The sequence below is a fragment of the Branchiostoma lanceolatum genome, chromosome 1 (genome assembly GCF_035083965.1).
Source record: "Branchiostoma lanceolatum isolate klBraLanc5 chromosome 1, klBraLanc5.hap2, whole genome shotgun sequence".
Lineage (NCBI taxonomy): Eukaryota > Metazoa > Chordata > Leptocardii > Amphioxiformes > Branchiostomatidae > Branchiostoma > Branchiostoma lanceolatum.
The window spans coordinates 33,731,462-33,759,018 of record NC_089722.1 but is presented as its reverse complement, the minus strand read 5'-3'; the positions used below and the strand labels follow the sequence as shown (position 1 = coordinate 33,759,018).

Here is a 27,557-nt window from a genome sequence, read left to right as displayed (position 1 = left end):
AAGTTTGTTGAGGTTTAAGCTACATATGCACCACCATGCATGTTGCTACACGTTAAGTTTTATCTAATAGTATGTATACTCGAAAATTATGGCGATAGACTAAAGATACTGTATTAGCTATATAGGATTACTAACGGTCTTCTTCTTCCGTTAATGTCCACTTATGGCTAGACGAATTAACTAACGTTAAGTCCAAAGTATTAAGTAAGACTGGGCTTGAAAGCACCGCACAGTTTCTTCTATTCCGAGTCAGAGTGTACCTAGTATTTCCTGCTGTACTTCTGTATATAGTCGCTAGATAGCGTTGTCAACCTGCGTTGTTGGGAACCTGGGAACCCAAATATTCACTTCCGCCTTTGCTGGGCGTGGGAGCTACGCGTTGTTCCGTTAGCACGATTACACGTAGGACCATTTTTTATAGCCTCATTATCAGATCAGAGCGGGCCACGCCACGCCACTCGTACACAGTTAACTGCCAACTCCAGACGACTTTCACGACAAACTTTGAAAAGAGGCACAGCAGTGAATCAGGTGAGTGTTGGGACTTGGGAGAGTCGGAAATTTGTAAATTTTGGTCGTTGCTAACTTGGAGAGGCACAATTATCTGTGACTTGACGATGAAAAATGCCTGACTCCGTGTATTTCTTTACCCATAGCCATTGACATGGATTACGTTCCCCACCCCTGTCTGAAGCAAGGCGTTTTAAATGTTGTCTAGAATGTTGCAGTTGTCCTATACACGGAGTTTACAGACACAACCCCCCCCCCCCTTACTATGGCATCATTTCCGTGTCAAAATTACGTACGTAAAAAACGTCAGGTTTTGGGGTCCATACGTGACGTTTTGGGGGTCAAAACGTCACGTGAGCCAGGCCTACGTCACGTATGCCAAAACGTACGGATACGTGACGTACACATGGTTCTGCAATTTTCCGTGTCAAAATTACCTACATAAAAAACGTACGTAAACGTACGTTAAAAATGACGTCACCAGAACACGTCTATTATAGAGGTTCACTCTAGTGAACGTTACGTTAAAGCGCTGCGTTATGATAACGTAAGGGTACCCGCTTTGGGGCACCTTTAATGCACGAGTTGCAGTTACACAGTTGTGTGCGTGTCATCCTTGCGTTCCTAGAGAGAGGAACCTGACCAGCTAACAACATGTTTGATTGATATACATGAAAAGCACAACAAAGGACATGTTTTTCAGTGCAGAACTGTTGTGTTTCGCCGAAGGGCGGATATTACGGCTTTACGGAAACAAAAACAGAATAGATATAAGACTATCTACATGTGCAAAGCATCCCACTTAGATGGTATGATATCACAAGACTGCAAAATCCCTACTGTTATAACATATTTTTACCACAGCCATAGGAGCTGTTTGTGTGGACACACAAGCAAACCCACAAACAGACACACCGAAAATATAATCTCCGTACACGAGGTAAAAATCGAGGTAAAAACACGTACGAACATGTGTTTGAATCGGTACAAAAATACACTTCGCTAATTGTCAACCTGACCATTAAATGTATTTTGTACCCCAATACATGACACATAAGATTGACAGAGTTTGGCCTAAAACACAGACTCATAGTAAACAACACCTGCTTTGATGTATCACCGTGAAAGACACGGACGTGCTAAGGTAAACAGTGGGAAGAGGAACAAAATAACTAGGAAAACTTCATGCAGAACGCATGACAAGCACTTTGACACAGGGACTTCTTACTCGTAGGTAACGACACCCATATGACCCGATTAGGGGCAAACTACGGGTAGTGACTCAATCCCAGAAGCGGTTGAGATTTTCGAAAATACTACATTTTATGAATAAGAGATTAGCAATTTTTGTAAAATTTCATTTCAACTTAACGACTTCAAAATTCATATCCCAGTAATTGAACAGTCCCCCCCCCATGCAGACCCATGTGTTATACATGGTGCAAATGGTACCCTCTGATAGAGGTTTTCATCGATTCAATATTCAACCCTCATAGTTCTGACAGGACCTCATCAAAAGCCATCCCAATTCCGTTATTTTTCTTACTTTATTACTTCATCAGCCTGAGTGAAATCTAACGTCGTTACGGAAATCAGGAGGGAAAAGTGAAAGAATGGGGAGGGGGTGTTTGAAGGAAAACAGACATGGAAACCAGAAATATCTTTAGGCTGGCGAGGCGGTGTATAAAAAAAGCGCCCCACGTGATGCGATGTAAGTTATTTTGTTCCTTGTTGACGAGAACACACACATATGGATTTGGTGCAAGCACAGTGGTGCAAGCATCAGATGCAGAGCTTATTAGTGCGAGCGGCCCCTGGCTACTCATCAATAGCCATTCCCATGTCTAAAATTACGACTGATAAGTATTTCTGACTTCTGTGTTACGGTCCGCCCGCACTTATCCTGAGTCAGAGAATGAGTGAGTGAATTTAGCGAACAAAGACAAAGACGAAAAGAGAATACATCTATTTCCATAAAGTCATTGGTTAAACTTAAAACTAAGGTTTTGTACACCAGTAAATAAAGCAAGATAAGCAAACAGTGACTCAACACAAGTATCGTAAAGATATTGCATCAATACGCAAAATGATAGTGAGAAAATAAAAAGAGCAAAGACTATCTAGCATTATTATTGACGCTTTGGAATTCAATGTTAGCAAGGAAAGAAAGTGGGTTTGATTATAGGTGAACATACACCCTGGCAACACATTTTGCTGTCGGTAGGGAGGATCTGATGAGAAGGATTTCACTTTACAAATGTTTCATACAATGTACCTGTCATAAATTGTCAATGTCATTACAGGCCATTGAAATGCACCCCCCCCCCTCGTCCCACACGCCATGAAATCTTCAAATGATAAATTTGGTTGGTGTTGACTGGTAAACATGCCCTTGGCAGCCCTGGTAGGGTGAAAATGAGAAGAATGTTTCATATCCACCAGCTACATGTATGCATGGCATCGCACAGGTGTAAAGTAAGCAAGCAACACCGCCTGAACCTAAACAATGGAGGTTCTCGTGACGGCATAAGGAAATATCTTCAGACAAGTCTCCGTCAAACAGTAGTTTACTAGGCACCTGGACAAGAACATAGAAGGGTACCGCTCGGTGTCGCTCAGTTATACTATTCCCGACATCTGTACGTTAAAGGTGTTGATTTGGGAACCGGAGTTGGTGAGGCCCGGGTGCATTGCTAGCGCCACTGGCTGCGGGTTGTCTTCGTTCAGGTTTGCCTCACAGCAAATATAACAGGTGGGTGCGGTTTTCAAGTTTCCTTGGCCTGGTTTACATAGACGTTTCCAACTACACTCACACTCCGAGTGTACTCGGAGTACTCGGAGCACACTAATGTGCTTGGAAATGCGTTTGTAAATCCAGCCTTAGTGGGAAGTCGCTTAGTGTGTTAGCAACCCCCATGATTGCATAATATCCTTGCCTATTCAAATTACATTGATATCCCAGCCTACCAAGCTAGTTGAAATACCAAATTACACGTATCCTCCTTGGGTGAAATACATAATTCTAGCCGACATAGGTATTCCCTCGACATACATTCTGTCGAACTCGAGTCACTTTCAATGCTCGAAACGAAGCGTAATATATACCAATAGGGGGCCAATATTGGAGAGTAGTTCGCGTCTTAGTCGCGTCCATTGTCGGCATTTTGCGACTTGCGTTTTTTAGAACTTTTGAAAACAGTTGCAATTTCAGACAAGAAATTTACGTCCATTGGCAACCAGTTCTCAACAAGTTTACGAATGTCAGTTGCCAACGATCGCAAACAGGTCGCAGCGAAGTGAAATAAGCCTATTTCACTGGGCCCGCGACACGTTGGCGACCTCGCTGCGTCCTAAATTGGATTTCTGTTATCCTTGACTTTATAATGGGGATATCATGCCAAACTAAAAAGACGACAAAACACACAAAGCAGAAAAAACATTCGGTTTTTGTCCATGATATTTGTGTTTTAATCTGTAACTATAGGACAATAAAACTCTGGTAGTATTGGTAGAAGCTGGCCATCTCTTACTGCACGTGGTTGGCACAAATTGGGACAAAACATACCAACACTATCACAACAGGTACCTTCAACTCGGTAGAAAACATACCTACATTGGCTGATTTCAACAACTAAAAACATAAATGACATTCAAATAGATTGCAATTAAATACCCTGGCCAACTAGTGCTTTATCATAGTCAAGTCTAAAAAGGAAAACAAAATGTGGGGAGGGGGGCTGATGGATACAAGGTCAACTTGTCATTTTCTCACGATCGGCTTGGTTGATTGATTTTTCTGTCTAAGTAGGGTCTATTGAGTTGTGAAAAATGTTGCTTTGCCAAAATCATCATCAACAGTACCCAATCAGAGGCAATGTGTGTGGGGCCAGGGCGGGCAGGCCTCCAGCCTGGCACGGAACGCACGGTCGTCACAGCCGTACCGGGGCATTCCACTTGGGAATGATACGGGAGAAATATTAGTATTTATGTCTGTTACAGCGTTAATGGCTTGAAATTTGAGGTGATGGTGCTGCCATTTTTGGGCGTTACGCCTGACCGATCCCAGAGTTGCTTGATTCCGCACCCTTTCTTGACTGACGCCATGGTACCGGTAACAAACTGTAGTCGCTTTGACACCCATCAAAGAGTCACACCTCTTTGTCTCCAGTTGGTTTATCACAAACTTGCACCTGGTGGGGAGAGCTGGCAAAAACGGAGCATTTGATAAAAAGGTCACGATCTTCCCCATCAACCTGTGCTTGAGGGTAGTAAGAGACTGTCAGAGACGCCCGGCCGTCACTCAGAAAAAGACCTTTCAACCAATATCGGTCTGCTTTGGAGGCACCAAACACCTACTTGGAGCCCAAACATCTGCTTGGAGCCCAAATATCTGTTTGGACCTCTATACATCTGCTTGGAACCCAAACATCTGCTTTGATCCAAAATTTATGCCGGAAACAGCCGAAATGAGTCTGCATATGGTAATAAGATCTTTCACCCTGTCATCGATCTCCTTGGAGCTCTCTACATCTGCTTGGGAGCCCAAGCATCTGCTTGGATCCTAATTATCTGATTGGATCCCAAACATCTGCTTGGAGCCCAAACGTCTCCTTTGAGCCCAAACATCTGCTTGGAGCCGCTAACACGGCTAGCTTCAGTGTCAGCTTTTTTTAGCCCGGTAGCCGGGGTTGTGGCGAGCGGACGAAAGCTAAAAAGGCTGGCACTCAGGCTAGTGCCTTTCCAGTTCTGCTCCAATGAGATGTTTGGAGCTCCGACCAGATAAATGGAGGCTCAAAGAAAATGTTGGGACTCCAAGCAGATATTTGGACGTATAGATCTGCTTGGGACCTATAGAAAATAGCCAAAATATGAAAATAAAACTTTCAGAGGCGCGGTCACATTTGGTTACATGTATGTGGGGTAAAATGACTGTCAGAGATTAGCGCTGTCCCAATATCTGTTTTGAGTCCCAGCATCTGCTTTGAGCCTCCATTATCTGGTCGGAGCTCCAGGTCTGTCTATTTCAGTATTTGGCAAATTTCTGTATTTTTTTACAGCCACCTGTGGAGCCTGGTAGAGGCTAGCTGTGTACGGGCACATCTTATGTCCATTAGTCCTCGCGAATACTTGTAGCCGCGTTCTTATAAAAAAACAGGGGGGTTAACACCGCCGCCCGTCACTGCTTTAATAGAAAAACCAATTTCCGTGTGCCAGCATTTATAGATCAGAGATTGACACCCGTATATCAAACTCCCGTGAGTTTGGCATTGACATTCCACAGAAGTACATAGTGATCCCCCCACATCCTAACCCACATAAATCTAAACATTCCAAATCCAAACAAGGCCAGACAACAATTGTAGGGTCCATATGGATGAGAATGAGACGAATACATATTCTTATAATGCAGTGAGTTTTTGGAGAAAGTATGGTGAACTGTACACTGACACCCCGCTGGGCGGTAATCCTCAATGGTGGCTGCCAGCTCATGGAACGCGTAGTGTGGCGCACTTTCGCATATACACGAACAGAATGTTAGTTCTCGCGGATACTTGTAGCCGCGGTCATATATGGGATTAAAACCATCGCCCATCACTGCTTTTAATAGACAGACCAAAACATTATTTCCGTGTGACAGTATTCCACTGAAGTACATAGTGATATGGTGATCCTAACCCACATAAATCTAAACATTTCAGATCCAAACAAGGCCAGACAACAATTTCAGGTTTCAAATGGATGAGAATGGGACTAATGTCACAATAGTTACACAATCGATGAAAAATGCTCTACTAAACTTCCCAATATTTTATCCATCAAGTCGGCTATAACATTCATGTAAATTCGTATTCTGATAATGCAATGCGTCTTTACAGAAAGTATGGTGAACTGTAAACTGTCACCCGGCCGCTGGGCGATAATCCACACAAGCAGCGAGCTCACGACCACCTTGATTTCCAAGCAATGGCTAGCTGATCACCATGGAACGGTTGACGCGTAGTATGGCGTCTCCGTGGTCAAGCTCCGTCCCCGACATACGGGTCCTGAGCGGGTCAGCACGTGTTCCCCCCGTCGGCATAGGCCACTTCCGCCCGACAGTCTCGGCGATCACAGGGCGCGTGCCGGCCACAGCGGTCCGTTCTCTCTAAAATTTCAAGGTTTTCCAGCTCGTGTTCGTCTTCGTCCTTCAAGGTCTCCGCTTCCGGCATCGCGCTAGGATCATGGCAGGTTCCAAGTACTGTCGTGCTTGTTCTCTACCCGTGAAGGGACACAAGGGACCTCATGTCGTTGGCAAGTGTCGGTTCTGACGTGCACGCTCCCAGGTCCACTACGATTCTCTGCGCCGGGACGAGAAAGTTCGTCGTTCCCTGGAGGATTTACATTTCAAGAGCCGCTCGAAGGATTTCGCAAAGGGCTTGTGGTCAGGTCTGAGCGAAGACGAGACAGAGGATAGAAAGACTGTACGCGACTTTCGGGCATTTGGACGACGATTTGATGCGGACAGTCGACAAGAGCATCGCCGATCTGTTGGGTTCACTCAATGAATGGGTTGACGCGTAGTATGGCGCACTTCGAATATACACGAACAGAATGCACACGGCACAGTTTAAACCTGGCTTATTCTCGATCGATCTCACATAGGATATTCTAGCCAGGCATCAAAAATTGTGTCCGTACTACTTTGTACTCACACTAATACATTGTGTGCTGCGGCTTTTACAAAATATAGACTGATGACGTCACAAGAACAAGTCTATCATACACGTTGTACATAACATAAACTGATGACGTCACCAGAACGCGTCTATCGTAGACGTTATACACAACATAAACCAATGACGTAAACAGAACACGCCTATTATAGAGGTTCACTCTAGTGTACGTTACGTTAGCGCTCTGCGTTATGATAACGTAAATGACTATGTTACGTCAACGTTATGCGTTATGATAACTACGACTACGTTATGTTAACGTTGTTATAATAACTTGAAGGGCGTACATACGTTACGTTAACGTGGTACGTTAACATATCTATGGCATCATTTCCGTGTCAAAATTACGTACGTAAAAAACGTCACGTTTTGGCGTTTATACGTGACGTATTGGGGGTCAATACGTCACGTATGAAAGGCCTACGTCACGTATGCCGGAACGTACGGATACGTGACATACATATGGTTTTGCAATTTCCGTGTCAAAATTACCTACATAAAAAAACGTACGATTTCTCGTCCAAACGTCACGTATAACAGGTCATACGTCACATAAGGCATATACGTCACGTACTAAACGTGACATACATATGTCGTGGCATTTTTAGATCAAAATATCGTATCTACGTAGACGTCACGTTTTGTGGTTATACGTTACGCACATAAATGGGTTATGTTAACGTAACGTTAACGTTAACGTAACGCATGTAGGCCCTTCAAGTTATTATAACAAACAACGTTAACATATAACGTAGTCGTAGTTATCATAACGCATTACGTTAACGTAACATAGTCATTTACGTTATCATAACGCAGAGCGCTAACGTAACGTACACTAGAGTGAACCTTTATAATAGGCGTGTTCTGTTTACGTCATTGGTTTATGTTGTGTATAACGTCTACGATAGACGCGTTCTGGTGACGTCATCAGTTTATGTTATGTACAACGTGTATGATAGACTTGTTCTTGTGACGTCATCAGTCTATGTTTTGTAAAAGCCGCAGCACACAATGTATTAGTGTGGGTACAAAGTAGTACCAAGGAGGTTTTCTATATAAAACCTCCTTGGTAGTACGGACACAATTTTTGATGCCTGGCTAGAATATCCTATGTGAGCATTAGCCAGATTTAAACTGTGCCGTGGGATATACTGTCTGAATTGATTAATTGAATTGTGAACCATTCTGTTCGTGTATTTTCGAAAGTGCGCCATACTACGCGTCAACCCGTTCATTGAGTGAACTCAACAGATAGGCGATGCTCTTGTCGACTGTCCGCATCAAATCGTCGTCCAAATTCCCGAAGGTCGCGTACAGTATTCCTATCCTCTGCCTCGTATTCGCTCAGACTTGACCACAAGCCCTTTGCGAAATCCTTCGAGCGGCTCTTGAAATGTAAATCCTCCAGGGAACGGGGAACTTTCTAGTCCCGGCGCAGAGAATCGTAGTGGACCTCGGAGCGTGCACGTCCGACCCGACACTTGCCAACGCCATGAGGTCCCTTTTGTCCCTTCACGGGTAGAGTACAAGCACGACTGTGAGTACTTGGAACCTGCCATGATCCTAGCGCGATGCCGGAAGCGGTGACCTTGAAGGACGAAGACGAACACGAGCTGGAAAACCTTGAAATTTTAGAGAGAACGGACAGCTGTGGCCGGTACGCGCCCTGTGATCGCCGAGTGACTGTCGGCGGAAGTGGTCTGAGCGGAGATGCAGACGGGTCTGGGGGGGACACGTGCTCAGGACCCGTATGTCGGGGGCGGAGCTTGACCACGGAGACGCCAGACTACGCGTCAACCCTTCCATGGTGATCAGCCATTGGTTGGAAATCAAGGTGGTCGTGAGCTCGCTGCTTGTGTGGATTACCACCCAGCAGGCCGGGTGACAGTTTACAGTTCACCATACTTTCTGTAAAGACGCATTGCATTATCAGAATATGAATTTACATGAATGTTATAGCCGACTATGTCACTTGATGGATAAAATATGGGGAAGTATAGTAGAGCATTTGTCATCGATTGTGTAACTATTAGTATTGTGACATTCGTCCCATTCTCATCCATTTGAAACCTGAAATTGTTGTCTGGCCTTGTTTGGATCTGAAATGTTTAGATTTATGTGGGTTAGGATATGGAGGGATCACTATGTACTTCTGTGGAATACTGCCATACGGAAGTAATGTTTTGGTCTGTATATTACAATGTAAAAGCAGTGATGGGCGATGGTTTTAATCCCATATATGACCGCGGCTACAAGTACCCGCGAGAACTAACAGACACAATAGCTGCCCGTACACATCGATTGTACTCGAAGATTCCCTCTCATGAACTTTCCAAGCCCCTTTGTGTCGATTTTGTAGACACTCTGGCAGATCACACAACAAGGTGGTCTTTATACAACCATCATACAATCACACCTTTTTGTCTCCAATTGGCTTATCACAATACAAACTAATGCACCTGGTGGTAGGGAGAGCGGCAAAAAAAACCCCGGGACATTTGATATAAAGGTCACTATCTTCTACTCTCCAAGCAGAGGTTAGTGGGGCAGATCGTCACCGTTTTATCATATGCCCCGTGGTTTTAGTTTGGATGGGGCTAGCGGACAGAAAACGGGGCATATATTATGATAAAACGGTGACGAGCTGCCTCACAAACCTCTGCTTGGAGAGTAGTAAGGGACAATTAGAGAACCCCGCGGCCGTCGCTCAGAAAAAAATGATCTTTCATTGACTCCATTGCAGACTCCGTCCGGCCAAGGAGGTTGGTGAGGTTGTTTACTTTCAAGTTAAAGCTTTACTATTACATTTTTTTTGTTATTGCTGGCCTTCTCGGTCTTCCCGGACAGCAATAAGAAGAAGAAAAATGTAATGGTAAAGCTTTAACTTAACAAAGAAAACAGCCGTAAGAGTCTGAAATGGAGGCTAGATCTTTCAACCAATATCGATCTTCTAGGAGCTCTTCACATCTGCTTTGAAGCCCAAGCATCTGCCTGGATCACAAATATCTGATGGATCCCAAACATCTGCTTGGAGCCACTACCATGTGCTTTTCTAGATAATTTTCCATTGCTCCCAAGCAGATCTATAGGTCCCAATATCTGCTTTGAGTCCCAACATCTGCTTTAAGCCTCTATATCTGGTCGGAGCTCCAAACACCCAATGGAGCAGAACGAGAAAGGCACAAGCCTCACTCAGAGTGCCAGCCCTTTTTAGCTTTATTATTGTCTGGCCTTGTTTGGATCTGGAATATATAGATTTATGTAGGATATGGAGGGATCACTATGTACCTCTGTGGAATGATATACGGTGCCTGGTCTCCCAGGGTAGGGAGTTTTGTATACGAGTACAATCTCTGCTGATCTATAAATGCTGGCACACGGAAGTAATGTTTTTGTTCGTAACGGGCGGCGGTATCAACTCCCCTGTACTTTTATACAAGGCTCTACGAGCCCTTGCGGGTCGCTGGGAAAAGAGTAGAAATTAAATAGAGTCAATTATATGAAGGGTGTCGGCTACGGCCTATTGGACCCTCTCTCCATGATAGCGGACTCCATTCATACAATTGACTCTATTTGGCCAATTTCTACTATTTTCCCAGCGACCCGCAGAGACTGGTAGAGGCTAATAGACGGGTACACAGTATTCCAGGATCTGCCGTCGAAAGACCGAACGTCTTAAGTCTCCGGAGCATAAACATAAATTTGTTGGCCTTCTTGGTAAACTCGCAGACTTGTTTGTCCCATTTTTTTTCTTCTTATTGTTGGCCTTCCCGGTCCTAATCCCGGACAGCAACAAGAAAAATGTAATAGTAAAACTTGAAAAAGAAAATAGCCGGAAGGAGTCTTCAATGGAGGCTTAATCTTTCACCCAATATCGATCTCCTTGGAGCTCTCTGCATCTGCTTGGATCCCAAACATCTGCTTTGATCCCAACTATCTGCTTGGATCCCAAACATCTGCTTGGAGCCCAAACATCTGCTTGGAGCCCAAACATCTGCTTGGAATATGTTCTTTTCTAGATCATAGATGTGCCATAATCTCCAAGCAGATCTTTATGTTGCGAAGACCGTATCAAACTGGAAGAAGAAGTATGTTTTGCAACCTAATTATAAGATCTGCGATAACAAACAGGGCGGAATATTTCTATTCAATAGTGACCTTTTGTATTGTCGCCTCCCCTCCTCGCGCGTGGTAATGTTAACAGCCGTACGAATGTCCGAGTTACTAATCTTTTTATGACCGATTTCTGGCACAAACCCAGTCACCCGCGCACGTCCCAGTGGGAGGTTCGCGCCTTGGTTGAGCCAAGGAGGTTTTATGGTTGAGCCTTGTAAATGTTCTCACAATAAAAGTTTCTCTATCAGTCGGGTCGCTGGGAAAATAGTAGAAATTGGCCAAATAGAGTCAGCTGTATGAAGGGGGTCGGCTATGGAGATAGGGTCTGCTTGGAGCTCAAACATATACTTGGAGCCACTAACATGTGCTTTCTATATATAGATATGCCTTTCTAGCCTGAGTGCCTTGCTGAGTGTCAGCTCTTTTTTTCAGGCAGGTAGCGGGTCGTGGCGAGCGGACGTGGAAAGCTAAAAAGGGCTGGCACTCTGAGTGAGGCTTGTGCCTTTCTCGTTCTGCTCCATTGGGTGTTTGGAGCTCCGACCAGATATAGAGGCTTAAAGCAGATGTTGGGACTCAAAGCAGATATTGGGACCTATAGATCTGCTTGGAGCAATGGAAAATTATCTAGAAAAGCACATGGTAGTGGCTCCAAGCAGATGTTTGGGATCCATCAGATATTCAGTTTCAGTTTCAGTTTATTCAGAAAAGCAGTCAGCTCGCAGTATATTTGTGATCCAAGCAGATGCTTGGGCTTCAAAGCAGATATGAAGAGCTCCTAGAAGATCGATATTGGTTGAAAGATCTAGCCTCCATTTCAGACTCTTACGGCTGTTTTCTTTGTTAAGTTAAAGCTTTACCATTACATTTTTCTTCTTCTTATTGCTGTCCGGGAAGACCGAGAAGGCCAGCAATAACAAAAAAAATGTAATAGTAAAGCTTTAACTTGAAAGTAAACAACCTCACCAACCTCCTTGGCCGGACGGAGTCTGCAATGGAGGCAATGAAAGATCATTTTTTTCTGAGCGACGGCCGCGGGGTTCTCTAATTGTCCCTTACTACTCTCCAAGCAGAGGTTTGTGAGGCAGCTCGTCACCGTTTTATCATAATATATGCCCCGTTTTCTGTCCGCTAGCCCCATCCAAACTAAAACCACGGGGCATATGATAAAACGGTGACGATCTGCCCCACTAACCTCTGCTTGGAGGGCTGACGTCACTGTTGAGTTGCGCAGTGGCCTGCAAAAATTGCGAACCAAATTGGGTCCTTACACTAAACTTTTGAAACCCCTTTTTTTTCTTGAAAATTTTGGTCTATTTTGGATTCTTTTGGGCTAGAAGGAACAGGTAGGGTCTAGGCTTTCCCAGTTTGGTCAAAATTTGTATGTTTCAGTCGTTTATTTGGTGTAAGGAGATATCTTTGTGGTTTGGTTTCACATGCTCCGAGTGGACTCTTCCAGGCTGAGGGTAGGTCAAAGTTGACGATTGTTTTCGTCTGTCAGCTGTTACGAGAGAACGAGCTGGTCAACTGTCTATTTTCTTTGCATGATTCTAAAGTAGACAGGTGTGGCTTTCTGGTGCATAAGAATTTTGTGGCCTTGCAATGAAGGTGAATACTTTTCTGAGCCCTTGTTTTAGTGCTTTAAAGCATTACTGCCTATGGGCAAGCCTATCTCTTGTATCTGCCCTGGAGAGTAGAAGATAGTGACCTTTATATCTAATGTCCCGGGTTTTTTTTGTTGCCGCTCTCCCTACCACCAGGTGCATTAGTTTGTATTGTGATAAGCCAATTGGAGACAAAAAGGTGTGATTGTATGATGGTTGTATAAAGACCACCTTGTTGTGTGATCTGCCAGAGTGTCTACAAAATCGACACAAAGGGGCTTGGAAAGTTCATGAGAGGGAATCTTCGAGTACAATCGATGGACGGGCAGCTATTGTGTCTGTTAGTTCTCGCGGGTACTTGTAGCCGCGGTCATATATGGGATTAAAACCATCGCCCATCACTGCTTTTACATTGTAATATACAGACCAAAACATTACTTCCGTATGGCAGTATTCCACAGAAGTACATAGTGATCCCTCCATATCCTAACCCACATAAATCTAAACATTTCAGATCCAAACAAGGCCAGACAACAATTTCAGGTTTCAAATGGATGAGAATGGGACGAATGTCACAATACTAATAGTTACACAATCGATGACAAATTCTCTACTATACTTCCCCATATTTTATCCATCAAGTGACATAGTCGGCTATAACATTCATGTAAATTCATATTCTGATAATGCAATGCGTCTTTACAGAAAGTATGGTGAACTGTAAACTGTCACCCGGCCCGCTGGGCGGTAATCCACACAAGCAGCGAGCTCACGACCACCTTGATTTCCAACCAATGGCTGATCACCATGGAAGGGTTGACGCGTAGTCTGGCGTCTCCGTGGTCAAGCTCCGCCCCCGACATACGGGTCCTGAGCACGTGTCCCCCCCAGACCCGTCTGCATCTCCGCTCAGACCACTTCCGCCGACAGTCACTCGGCGATCACAGGGCGCGTACCGGCCACAGCTGTCCCTTCTCTCTAAAATTTCAAGTTTTTCCAGCTCGTGTTCGTCTTCGTCCTTCAAGGTCACCGCTTCCGGCATCGCGCTAGGATCATTGCAGGTTCCAAGTACTCACAGTCGTGCTTGTACTCTACCCGTGAAGGGACACAAGGGACCTCATGGCGTTGGCAAGTGTCGGGTCGGACGTGCACGCTCCGAGGTCCACTACGATTCTCTGCGCCGGGACTAGAAAGTTCCCCGTTCCCTGGAGGATTTACATTTCAAGAGCCGCTCGAAGGATTTCGCAAAGGGCTTGTGGTCAAGTCTGAGCGAATACGAGGCAGAGGATAGGAAGACTGTACGCGACCTTCGGGCATTTGGACGACGATTTGATGCGGACAGTCGACAAGAGCATCGCCTATCTGTTGAGTTCACTCAATGAACGGGATGACGCGTAGTATGGCGCACTTTCGAATATACACGAACAGAATGGTTCACAATTCAATTAATCAATTCAGACAGTATATCCCACGGCACAGTTTAAATCTGGCTAATGCTCACATAGGATATTCTAGCCAGGCATCAAAAATTGTGTCCGTACTACCAAGGAGGTTTTATATAGAAAACCTCCTTGGTACTACTTTGTACCCACACTAATACATTGTGTGCTGCGGCTTTTACAAAACATAGACTGATGACGTCACAAGAACAAGTCTATCATACACGTTGTACATAACATAAACTGATGACGTCACCAGAACGCGTCTATCGTAGACGTTATACACAACATAAACCAATGACGTAAACAGAACACGCCTATTATAAAGGTTCACTCTAGTGTACGTTACGTTAGCGCTCTGCGTTATGATAACGTAAATGACTATGTTACGTTAACGTAATGCGTTATGATAACTACGACTACGTTATATGTTAACGTTGTTTGTTATAATAACTTGAAGGGCCTACATGCGTTACGTTAACGTTAACGTTACGTTAACATAACCCATTTATGTGCGTAACGTATAACCACAAAACGTGACGTCTACGTAGATACGATATTTTGATCTAAAAATGCCACGACATATGTATGTCACGTTTAGTACGTGACGTATATGCCTTATGTGACGTATGACCTGTTATACGTGACGTTTGGACGAGAAATCGTACGTTTTTTTATGTAGGTAATTTTGACACGGAAATTGCAAAACCATATGTATGTCACGTATCCGTACGTTCCGGCATACGTGACGTAGGCCTTTCATACGTGACGTATTGACCCCCAATACGTCACGTATAAACGCCAAAACGTGACGTTTTTTACGTACGTAATTTTGACACGGAAATGATGCCATAACATATCCCATTTATGTACGTAACGTATAACCCCAAAACGTGACGTATTCGTAGATACGATATTTTGATCTAAAAATGCCACGACATATGTATGTCACGTTTAGTACGTGACGTATATGCCTTATGTGACGTATGACCTGTTATACGTGACGTTCGGACGCGAAAACGTACGTTTTTTTATGTAGGTAATTTTGACACGGAAATTGCAAAACCATATGTATGTCACGTATCCGTACGTTCCGGCATACGTGACGTTGGCATTTCATAGGTGACGTATTGACCCCCAATACGTCACGTATAAACGCCAAAACGTGACGTTTTTTACGTACGAAATTTTGACACGGAAATGATGACATACACTGCCATGGATTCACAATGATCCAAAATAGCACTGTAAATGTGAATTTCATATGAATACATGCATGGTCGTACCTGTTTACAGTGTTAGGGCAGGCACTTACTGACTTAGGTGGCAGTTGATTTACTAGGTGACTAATCATTAACAAACAGAATTTGTTCTGAAGTTCTGTGCTTTGGTTTGACTTGTATAATCAAAGCATACCATGTATGACCTCAGAAAAACTCTATACCAAAGCTTTCTTCTGAATTATGTATACATGTATCTGTATCTGAATCTATACCAGTACACATATTAGCTTTGTAGTCATGCATGCAGTGGTGGCTGTTATGGGAATGTTGCTACTTGTGGAGGTGGAAAGTTAAAACTACTATTAAGGATTAATGCCGACAGGCTTGGTGACAGTTCCCAGTTTCTAGCCTCTTCCTCTTTTTATTCAACGCTTACCATTATTTGAAAAATTCTGAAAGTAGAACATGATTTAATTTTCTACTCAGGATGAAGAAGCTGTACCGCGAGCTGTGCGGACAGAATCCCGCCGGGAACGTGTTCTTCTCGCCGTACATCATCTGCGTGGCGCTGGCCATGACGTCTCTCGGCGCTCGCGGCAGTACGGAGGGCGGCATGAAGGGGACGCTGTGCTTCAAGGACATGCCTAATGACGCCCTGCACGATACGTGCTAATACACATATTAGCTTTGTAGTCATGCATGCATTGGTGGCTGTTATGGGATTGTTGCTACTTGTGGAGGTGGAAAGTTAAAACTACTATTAAAGACTTAAGGTGTAGATATAGTATAAGGTCTAAAACTTTTTGCTCTCTTCACTTATTTTGCTTTATCGGAAAGCAAAGGGATCCTCATAGCCAGCTCTTCTAAGTGGTCCTTCTTTGTATATTGATTAATGCCGACAGACGTGGTGACAGTTCCCAGTTTCAAGCCTCTTCCTCTTTTATTCAAAGCTTATCATTATTTGAAAAATTCTGAAAGTAGAACATGATATCATTTTCTACTCAGGATGAAGAAGCTAAGTGCAGCGAACACGGAGTTTGCGCTGAACCTGTACCGCGAGCTGTGCGGACAGAATCCCGCCGGGAACGTGTTCTTCTCGCCGTACATCATCTGCGTGGCGCTGGCCATGACGTCTCTCGGCGCTCGCGGCAGTACGGAGGGCGCCATGAAGGGGACGCTGTGCTTCAAGGACATGCCTAATGACGCCCTGCACGAAACGTTCTCTAAGCTGCACCAGCAGCTGTATGCTAGGTAGGCCTTATAATTATTCATATGATTTCTAATGAAATAGATAAGTGCTATTCAAAGATACAAAGTTACTAGTAATTAATCTTATAGAGTACATACTATCTACTACAAAGAAACATAGTATTACAATCCTAAGAAAATTTCTGGACCTACACGCTACAATATTACAGGCAAAAATACATGTTCTGTAAGATTCATTAGTTATACTTGGGTCACATTTCCCAGCCGGGGCCCGGTCGGGCTTACATAATTTTGGCACGTTTTGTGCCTTTAATGGTCTTTTATGTCATACTTAACGTTCCCAAAGACTGCCCGGAAAGGCCCCATATTCGAAATGTGACCCAAGCATTAGCAGTTGCTTATTTCATTAAGTTTGTAACAAATCAGTTATGAATTATGTAAACTCCTAAAGAATACTTAAATCAGGCATATGCACCTGTTAGATCATGTTTTTCATCTTTCGTAATGAGGTTTTTCAATTGTGCCCTCATTTTTATAGCCACGCTCAAAACCCCAGGTACCCTATCTTCAAGGAATGCTACATTGCTGGAATGGTCTTCTTTTCAAGTTTTTAAATCTCTAAGGTCATCACCAGGACACATGATCTTTCTCCCCTCCCACAGTGACAAGTACACTCTGCAGACTGCAAACCGCCTGTACGGGGAGAAGACCTACAGTTTCCTACAGGAATTCCTGAACGCCACCAAGAAGAACTACGGGGCGGAGCTGGCTTCTGTGGACTTCAAGGTCAGCTGTTTCAGATTTTACCCTCCACTTGTTTAGGAATTATTGTGTGTTTGTTTTCTTTGATTATTTCTTTGTAAGCAACCTGGGTGGCATAACATTAACACACCTGTTAAGTGTACTCCGGGAACCTATATGTAAGTATCAATGAGTAGCAAACTTATGTTTATATTGCGTACCTGGTAAATCACCTGATGGCATAACACACCAGGTTTGTAGCTGCTTATCCGGACAGATTTATTTGATTCACCTAAACCGGGAAGGACCTTTTCAGTAAGTGTGGTGGGTTCTTTAACATGCTCAAGGTGTGGCTCTCCTCAAACACGGCACCTTCATTTAACGTCATATCCAAGGAATTTCCATAACTGATTAGCTCAGAGGTACTCATCTGCACCTGAGTAGAGTTAGGAAATTGGTATAAAATGCATTCCCCAAAGGCAGACGTCAATATCGGGAGCTGTCATGGATTCGAACACAGTACATCCAGGTTCTGAGTTAACAACCCTAACCACAAGGTGTACATGCATATGTTCCAGGGAGCAGCTGAGCAGGTGCGAGGAACTATCAACCGGTGGGTGGAGGAACAAACCAAGAACAAGATCAAAGACCTGATACCAGCTGGAGCAGTGGATGCAATGACAAGGCAAGGACACAGCTTTTGCTGATATTAGCATGAAAACTTATCAGCAATAACTGTTAATCATTAAAGGATACCATTAGGATATTTCAGTTATCTTACTCACAAATCAACAAAGAATTGTTGAAAAATTAAATCTGAACCAAGCAGCAAACAGCTGCTATTGTCAGGATATATATCATGCTCATTTGTGAAGTTAATTGCAGAACTTCAGTATCAACTTCTAACTTTAAAAAGATGATCCTGTACTGTAAATGCCTGTAAGTTCACAGGATTTAATTTCAGGGTACAGAAAAAATGTTCACGATGATTTTAATTTTGAGGTTGAAACAATTAAGGGGGTACATGTAGGTGGGCAGAAGACAGGAGAAACATTTTCATGGTGGTTTTAAGTTAACAAAATTGGGAACACAAAACCACTGCCAAACATTTAACATTGACATTTATGATCCTCCTGTGTTTTAGGTTGGTCCTGGTGAATGCCATCTACTTCAAGGGGAACTGGGGCGAGCAGTTTGATGCACAAATGACCCGCAACCTGAACTTCAACATCAACAATAATGAGAAAGTCAAGGTAAACAAGAGTCCGAAGACCCAAAATCTCCATGAAATTTGTTTTTATATATGATGTGTTTTATTTGCCCTTGTTATCTGTTGTTGCCGCTGGTTGTTTTGTTTTATGTGTCAGAGGGTATCCACGTAATAGAAACTAGAAAGGTAACATGTTAGGGAAATTGCAGGATATTCCCCTCCCATTACCTACACCTCAAATATGACGTCCTTAGCATTTACTGTAGTGTAAGGGAATTTTGAAGTTTCTACAAAAATTATGCAAACGAGGTCCGCATTAGCATAATATATGGTCAAGTGTGTTCACCTTTCCTAAAGGTACCTACATCTGAAATATGTAATCCGTAGCATTATGGTAAAGGATATGCAAACATTATGCATAAACCCCTCATTAGCATAATTTATGGCCAGGTTTTCTGACCTTTCCGAAAGGTACCTACATGTCAAATATGAAATCCGTAGCCTTTACAGTAAGAGGAAATACATTGTTATACCTAAATTATGCAAAAGAGGTCCATGAAATATGCATTAGCATATTTCATTGACATTTGTATTCACCTTCCTTAGGGTACCAGCATCTGAAATATGACATCTGTAGCTTTAACGGTAAGGAAAATACAAGTTTATGCCTAAATTATGCTAATGATGCCCTCATTAGCATAATTTATGACCTGGTTGTGTTCACCTTTCCTAAAATTGACGACATCTGAAATATGACATCCGTAGGCATTACGGCACGGGATATGTATAAATCATGCAAATGATGCCCTCATTGGCATAATTTATGTCCAGCTTTTCTGACCTTTCTCATGGTACCTACATCTCCACTATGACATCCGTAGCCTTTACGTCAAGAGAAATACAAATTTATGCATAGATAATGCGAAAAAGGTCGTCATTAGCATAATTCATGGACAAATTTGTTTACCTTTCCTAAAGGTACCTACATCTCAAATATGACATTTGAAGCTATTACGGTAAGGGACATACAAGTTTCTGCAGACGTTATGCAAATGATGTCCTCGTTAGCATAAATTGTTGTCAGGTGTATTTACCTGTTCTAAAGGTACCTACATCTCAAATATAACATCTATTTAACATAAGGTACATATGTGCATTTGCATATACATATTCTGCAGTATTATTAGTAGAGCTACCACACTACATCTACTTGGTTTTGGGCAGAAGAACCACCAGCGGTTGGGACTTGGGGAATATTTTTCCTAGACTAGAGACCAAGAGATTCGACAGGTGCGACCTCAAAGCACATACCCACAATGGAGGAGTAGATATTCGTCATTACTTATGCAAATTCAGTCCGAATTTGCATAATTAGCACTTCAGTTTGTACATCTCTGTCCAAACGACCTGCGTACCAAATAACATGAAAGTCTGTTGTTCCTTTATTCAGTTATTCTCCTTGGAAGATTTTTACAAATACGCCACTGCAGTTACAGTGACAAATACCATGGGGGCCAAATTCGACCTTGACCTTTCTCCTCCCAGCACCTACCCACATACCTAACATCATTACAATCCATCTACACGTTCTACAGTTATGCTGGCTTTAAGCATCCGGTGACACATACATACACACATGCAAACGATTCTCCTCCTTACTTAATGCAAATTTAGTCCCAATTTGCATAATTTGCACTTAAGTGTGTACATCTCTGTCCAACCTACCTACGTACAAAATAACATGACAATCTGTCGTTCATTTCTTCAGTTATTCTCCTTAGAAGATTTTTATAAATACGCCACTGCAGTTCCAGTGACACATACCAGGGGGCCCAAAAATCGACCTTGACCTTTCTCCTCCCAACACCTACCCATATACCAAATATCATTACAATCCAACGCCATGTTCTACAGTTATGCTGGCTTTAAGCATCCGGTGACACATACATACACACAAACACGCAAACGCACGCAAAACAGTATCTCCATGAAAAAGTCTTTTTTCATGGAGATAATCACTTTTTTAAAAATAATTTCTCCTTTTTTGTCCCTATTTACAATGTATTAGCTCAGGGATGTTCTTGAAGTATATCTATTTCTTCCTACAATCAGTATATGATAATTGCTTTGAAATCTTCTCGAAGAATAGACCGATCCTGTCGAACACCATATCGAACGAATAAAAGACCCATAGAACCCCCTGTTCTATTCAGCCCACCTCCGTCAAAAACAGCGTTGACGGGGCAGAAATGGCACGTGTAAAGCAGGGTACGTATATCTGGGACAGGTTTTCCACTGTATTGGTTGAATGCATGCTCAGAATAAAAACGAATTTAAAAAGAAAATAGATCAGCCACTCAAGGAGAGGAAGCTTGTACCACATGCTGACTACTACAAAGTCCACTAGAGTTTCGTATCTTCAGTTACTGGTGTGTGAAACTGGTTAACTTGAAATTGAAGAGGGAAGTAAAAGGATGCATTTTAATTCTTAGTTACTAGATACCATGCAGCTGTTATGCATGCAGTCAATACAGTGGGAACCCTGTCACAGATATATGAACCCTGTTTTACACGTGCATCGGCTGGTTGTCAGAAACTGGGCGCTGATGCCCACCGACAAGGGAAAGCTATGCTGCGCATACCGCTGTCACATTGACCGCAAACATTACGCTCTCACCGCAACTACACCTACCCCCTCCATAAACAACTCTGCCCGGTGGATACAGCCTTCAACAAAGAAGACATAGCATTCTTATTTGACCCGCTCTGAAAGGGTTTCAGTGCCACAAAAGCTAAACCTAAGTCAGTAGCCTTATTTTCAACCTAGCCGTGGCGGCCATGTTTGGTCCGTCAAACCGTGTTTTTGACGGAGGTGTTCGAAATCGAGCAGGGGGCGTGGCCTTGGGATCGGTCTATTATAGTAAGAGTATAGAGTAAGTTTCATATTAGTTTTTTTTTTCCTTTCTTCACATACTGTACCATATCCTTTCCTGTCGTCAAGTTCTTGTTATGTATTATCAAAACATACACTCAGGTATCATCCGAATGTACTACTTTGTCATGTCAACATGTATAATTTACTTTGTATTGTAACAACATCTTAAACCCATTTCGACAATGTTTTTCTATGATGGAGTTTATCATTACTAAGGTTTGTGATTTGAGATTTGATACGTGTTTGTAGGTGCACCTTACCTTAGCACCTTAGTTCCTCCCGTGCCTTTGAGGCACATCAGGCAGTCCTTTTCTACCTTCCTCGGTTCTTTGCTTCCCTTTTGGCTTTATGCCAGGAGCTTCCAGTGCTTTGGCGGTCTTTTTCCACGTGTGTCTGCCACGTCAGCCTTGGTCTTCCCCTACTTCTTCTTCCACCGTGTGGCTTCCATTCCAAGATCTTCTTCGCTGTTCTGTTTTCTTCCATTCGCAGGACATGTTCTAGCCATCTTATTCTTCTCTCTCTTATCATGTCTGCCACTTCTCTCTGGCTTGTTCTGTGGTAAACCTCTTCGTTCTTTATTCTATCTCTGTATGAGATCCCCAGTATTTTCCTTAGACATCTTGTATGGAAGGCATTCAGTCCCTTTTGGTCTGTTTGTAGGTGCGCATGATGAGAAAAAGGGACAACTTCAACTACGGAGTCTTTAAGGAGCTGAAGTGTCGTGTCTTGGAGCTGCCTTATGTGGAGAAGGAGCTAAGCATGCTCATCTTCCTTCCAGATGCAGGTGTGTTCACAGGTGCACTGCAGTAGTCATATGTTTAAACTCTTTAGACATGCTAAACAAACACATTCTATAAAATGCTGTTGTGAACAGTAGTCACTATCATGAATGCTAAGATAGAAACTCAATACAGCGATCCAGTTCAGTGACCATCAGTGGTTCACAGCTGCCAAGTGTTCTTGCTTTTTTAAGAGATAGCGATGCATACCTGTAGTACTGTAATTATGTTGAGCCCAACATACTGTTGGGCGCAACATACTGTGTTCGTAATGTTTCTTTCTCCTGTCAAATCTCGTAATCGACTCAGCTCGGTCGTCCCTGAACCAACTGAGCTAAAATTTGATATACATGTAGAGTGGGTAAATACCCTGGGATCCTTTTTTCTTCTTCATTTTTTCGATATTGACCTTGAAAGTGATTTTATCTAGTTTTTTTCTGACCAAAAACCTACATTTTGGCCTCCTGTGCTCTGGAAATACATTCAAATGACCTGAAATTTGCTATGGGGGTACATTGAACAAATATTCATAGAATCCCATTCCCACTTTCGGCATACAACACTTTAATTTGCTCAGCCAATAAGAGAGCGCGTTGTAACATACACATGGATTCATCAAGCTCAACCTGATTGGTTGAAATAGTAAATATGATTAGGGGCACTACTCTGACAGATGCAGACACGACTTCACTACTCCCTGGCTCCCATCCTTGTGTTGTTATTGTTGTGTCCTATTGAAGATAAGTGCAATTGAGAAGGTTCAAACCTTTTCTGGTGGTAATTTTCGACACACATGGTGTTTTTTTATTTTAACACTGCATGGAAACAAAGATTTCTACAAGTTTGCAAGCTTGAACACTATGGCGAAACCCGACATTTCCTCGCTATGTACACGAATTTTCTACCCCTGTGTCACCAAGATTGGACACCAGTGCGCACAATAGTGCACACAAAGTGTCCAAAATTTCCCAACTTTAGGAAACATCCCGTGTCCGGACGTTGACAATAACATTTATAATAACAATAGAGAGTTGTGAAGTGCGTGGAAATTTACCTTGAGCAAGGAGGCCCTTGCTTTGAGTGATTGTTTAAAAATGACGTAAACCTAAGAATTTTCAACCTCCTTGCGTAAACCCCTGTTACATGTCTACACTATCGGGCCACTGGAAAGTCTTGAATATCGGCGCTGATCGATAGCGCATTAAACAAATGATGTGTGGCGTAGCGTTGTACTAAAAAATATTATTTTCATCGCAACCACTGGCACTTGTTTAAAAAAGCCGAAGATTTCTCCACACACAATCGTCTGCAACTTATTTTGTTTGTGGTACCAGATAGTCGGCTTGATGGCGAAGTTTTGTTGGTCGCCTTTTTTCATATATTCACAGTGTCATGCCAGCGCCATATTGCATTATCGGTCCTACATTTACTAGAAGTAAACATAATTTACTCTTTTATTACGAAACCAACTAGGATAAATACCAAGTATTTCCCTCTTACAGACATTGTCGTATGAGTTCGGTCGTTGATTAAGGAGAACTCCAGCATTGCCGACTTGGTGTTTTTCCTAGCGACCATTGAGGCGTCTCTTGGTGCGATTTTGACTCACATTTGTCTAAGCCTGAGTCACGCTGTAAACAAAGACAACATGGCGTACCCACGTGGAGTCCAATTAGCATTGTATTGGTCCCAACTTTAACCACAGAACTCATTGAAGCTCTTGTTTCACATCACAGAAACGTAAATTTTGGAACAAACAACAAGATGTTTGTTGAACTGGCGAAGTGTCGATGGTATTAGTTGGTAAAGCTACGTCCACGGCGGTGCAAACACGGTCAAAGATATATGTGCAACGTGCTGGCGGCGGGCGTGCTGTATTCAAAGAAATTTGCCACTGAAAAAAGCGTAAAATAGCTTGAGTAGGGCCTACATAGCGTACCAGTATAAACGAACTATACGTCAGCGGCTGTACAACAGTCAAAACAATGGTAATTTGGCTGAAGATACGCGGCGGCTGTCTGTAATTTCTCAAGTAGAAGCTCGAACATTTACGAACGAACAACACGACCTAAAGGTCAGTGACCTCAAGCCCCGTGTACGTGCAGCTGGCGCGTAATTATTGAACGGGGGGACATTTGGAGGGAGATGGTTCAACCGTTGTGTATCCTTTCTTCAGCATCATTTTTTTTAAATGGTGGTATGTGTCAGTGTTACAGTACAGGTCACGAAATACGGACCAGAAATTTGCGGTACATTTAGCAGAAATATGTGAAACTTTTGCAAAACCTAAGAAAGAACTGTTCGCTACGTAATGAAAAATTTTCTGGACTCTCGAATTGCGGAAATTCTTCCGCAGAAGAAATCTACATCTTCAGCAAGATTCTAGTTGTTTACATTCTGAAATTTGCATGACACGTGTTGGTCCACACACCACTGGAAGAGTCCATTATTGTATGAGGTAGACATTTAAAAAATCCAATTTTGGGCTTCGTTGATTATCGAAAAGGTCCAGTTTTTTGGTGAAGGTGGTTTTTAATGGTCCAGTATGAATATTGGTGCCTGGAAGAGCCCATCGGTGCATAGGGTTTCAAATTGGGGAGATCCATTTCTGACTGGTCTTCAATTCAATTATTCATTCAAATACCAACATTGCAGACATACAACAAACGTTAGCCTCTATGCGCCAAAGTCGCTTTTTGCATGGGGAGGGAAATGAGCGAAACATGTTGCATTTGCTCCCGCAAATGCTGCCTTTCTAGTTAATACTATTTCTTTATAGTACTGCTACAGTAACCGTAGTGATGATACTGATTTGACCCTGATTTGATATATTGTAATTGTCTTCATTAGTGTTATTTAATATTCATAAAATAGTCATTTTTATAGTATCATTACTGTGACATTATAAAAACAGAATTGAAATGAGGAAAGGTTTACAAATCTGAAATAGTTTGCCATATTTTCCAAATGAAATGTTCACGCCTTATTTTTCATCCTGACAGTGGAGGGGATCAGGGACCTGGAGTCTGCCCTCACAGCAACGACCTTGCAGACTGTCAGCAGCAAGATGTACAGCACAGAGGTCAACCTGTCGCTGCCCCGCTTCAAACTGGAGCAGGAGTTTGGGCTGGGTAAGTCTGCAGCAGGGAGTTGACAGAAGCCATGTTAACATGCATGGTTCTATGAGTGACACAGATTCAGACCTGATTTTGGCATCCCCAACACCACCACCACCCCCCTTACACACACGCGCGCACCTTTAGAAATCTAGTGATGTACAAAAGTGACAATGTTCACACCATACTTATTACTGTGACTAGCTGGGTAGATATCATCGTGGGAGTTGTTGCATCCAAAGATATATTCAAATCTGTCTGTAGCATCGAGTCTATGGAAATCTGTTGTACTTGAATTGAGAAATGTGTGAATAACTTATTACGTAAAACATCATATCTAGAGCATTCAATGACAACATGAAATTCATCTTCACTTTGCTTAGGGGCCTGTTCATGGTGCAAGTATAACACAGAAATAGGACCTGCGCCCATGGTGCTAAATATAACACACAGAATTAGGCCCTGTCAAAGGTGCTAGGTATAACACACACAAAAAACCCTGTTGCTGAAAATAACACTCAGAAACAGGACATGTCCATGGTATAACACACAGAATTAGGGCCTGTCCATGGTGCTAAGTATAACACCAAAAAAACCTGTTGCTGAAAATAACACTCAGAAACAGGACATGTCCATGGTATAACACACAGAATTATGGCCTGTTCATGGTGCTAAGTATAACACAAAAACAGGACCTGCGCGCGCCCATGGTGCTAAGTATAACACACAGAATTAGGCCCTGTCCATGGTGGTAAGTATAACAGAAAAAACCCTGTTGCTGAAACTTACACAGAAACAGGGCCTGTCCATGGTGCTAAGTATAACACAAAAATACCTGTTGCTGAAAATAACACAGAAACAGGGCCTGTCCATGGTGCTAAGTATAACACAAAAAAACCCTGTTGCTGAAAATTACACAGAAACAGGGCCTTACCATGGTGCTAAGTATAATACAAAAAAACCCTGCTGCTGATAATAACACTCAGAAACGGGACCTGTCCATGGTATAACAAACAGAAACAGGGCCTGTCCATGGTGCTAAGTATAACACTGGTGTCCATGGCACTGTGAACCATGACCTATTTATAGGTCTGACTAACTTAAGTTTTTTTTTTTTCAATTTTGAATAATGCAGGTGACACCCTTGCAAAGATGGGTATGGCAGAGGCTTTCAGCGATGCAGCAGACTTTTCTGGCATGACGGGAAGCAAGGATCTGTTCATCTCTGCCGTGGTGCACAAGGCTTTTGTGGAGGTTTAAAGGTTTCCAAAAGGTATTTTCATTTTGCAGGTGGCATGTACGTGTCTACCTGTTCGCCTCCAGAGTTCGACGCTGACCATCCCTTCATCTTCCTCATCAGAGACAACCGCTCCAACTCTGTGCTCTTCTTTGGCAGGATGTACCAACCTGAAGCTTGATTGTAGACAACGTTTTATAGACTTGGTAATAGTTGCACTGGTGTAACTTTGCTTTGTAGAGACATGTCAAGTTTGCAATTTGGACTCGCAGGTGTTGGACAGAAGTCTTCTGCACTCACACTAGTACTCATTCATTCACTAACCGAAGTTCTGCATTATTCCCCATCTTGCAATGCTTAGATGTGTTTGCAGTCAATGTTGAGATTTAGTGTTGATCCCCAGCTTTGATCTATCTAATCTTTTCTATCTTTTCTAGAGTGAATTTTCTCAAGCTTGAATATAAAAATATATCTCGGTGTATACTATACAATCTGACATAAACATGTTCATTGCAGACAGCATTCAACTTTCAGGGCTTGACATACTGGGTGCATGTGCACCTGTGTGCACCCAAATTTGGACCTGTGCACCTGATTTTTTTACTGTGGGTGCACCAGTGCACCTAGATATTTTTGTTTTCTATACATTGTAGGGTAATGGAGCTATTATGCACTAAAATATTCTTGAAATGTAAGCATCAAAAAAGCAGTATAACCTTTTGTTGTAC

General features: G+C 42.8%; 1 protein-coding gene across 2 annotated transcripts; it reads left to right on the top strand.

Annotated features, from left to right (window-relative positions):
* Positions 1-364: 364 nt before the first annotated feature.
* Positions 365-26,852, top strand: LOC136420571 (leukocyte elastase inhibitor-like). Of its 2 annotated transcripts, XM_066407556.1 has the most exons (9): positions 365-531; positions 16,089-16,268; positions 16,608-16,853; positions 17,474-17,597; positions 18,131-18,237; positions 18,697-18,805; positions 22,358-22,481; positions 25,479-25,607; positions 26,728-26,852. In XM_066407556.1, exons 2-9 carry the CDS (start codon positions 16,090-16,092, stop codon positions 26,850-26,852), a joined length of 1,143 nt encoding a protein of 380 aa, XP_066263653.1. In that variant the 5' UTR covers positions 365-531; position 16,089. The 2 variants fall into 2 exon arrangements, with proteins under 2 accessions (XP_066263653.1, XP_066263664.1); XM_066407567.1 differs by lacking the exon at positions 16,089-16,268.
* The last annotated feature ends 705 nt before the right edge of the window (positions 26,853-27,557 follow it).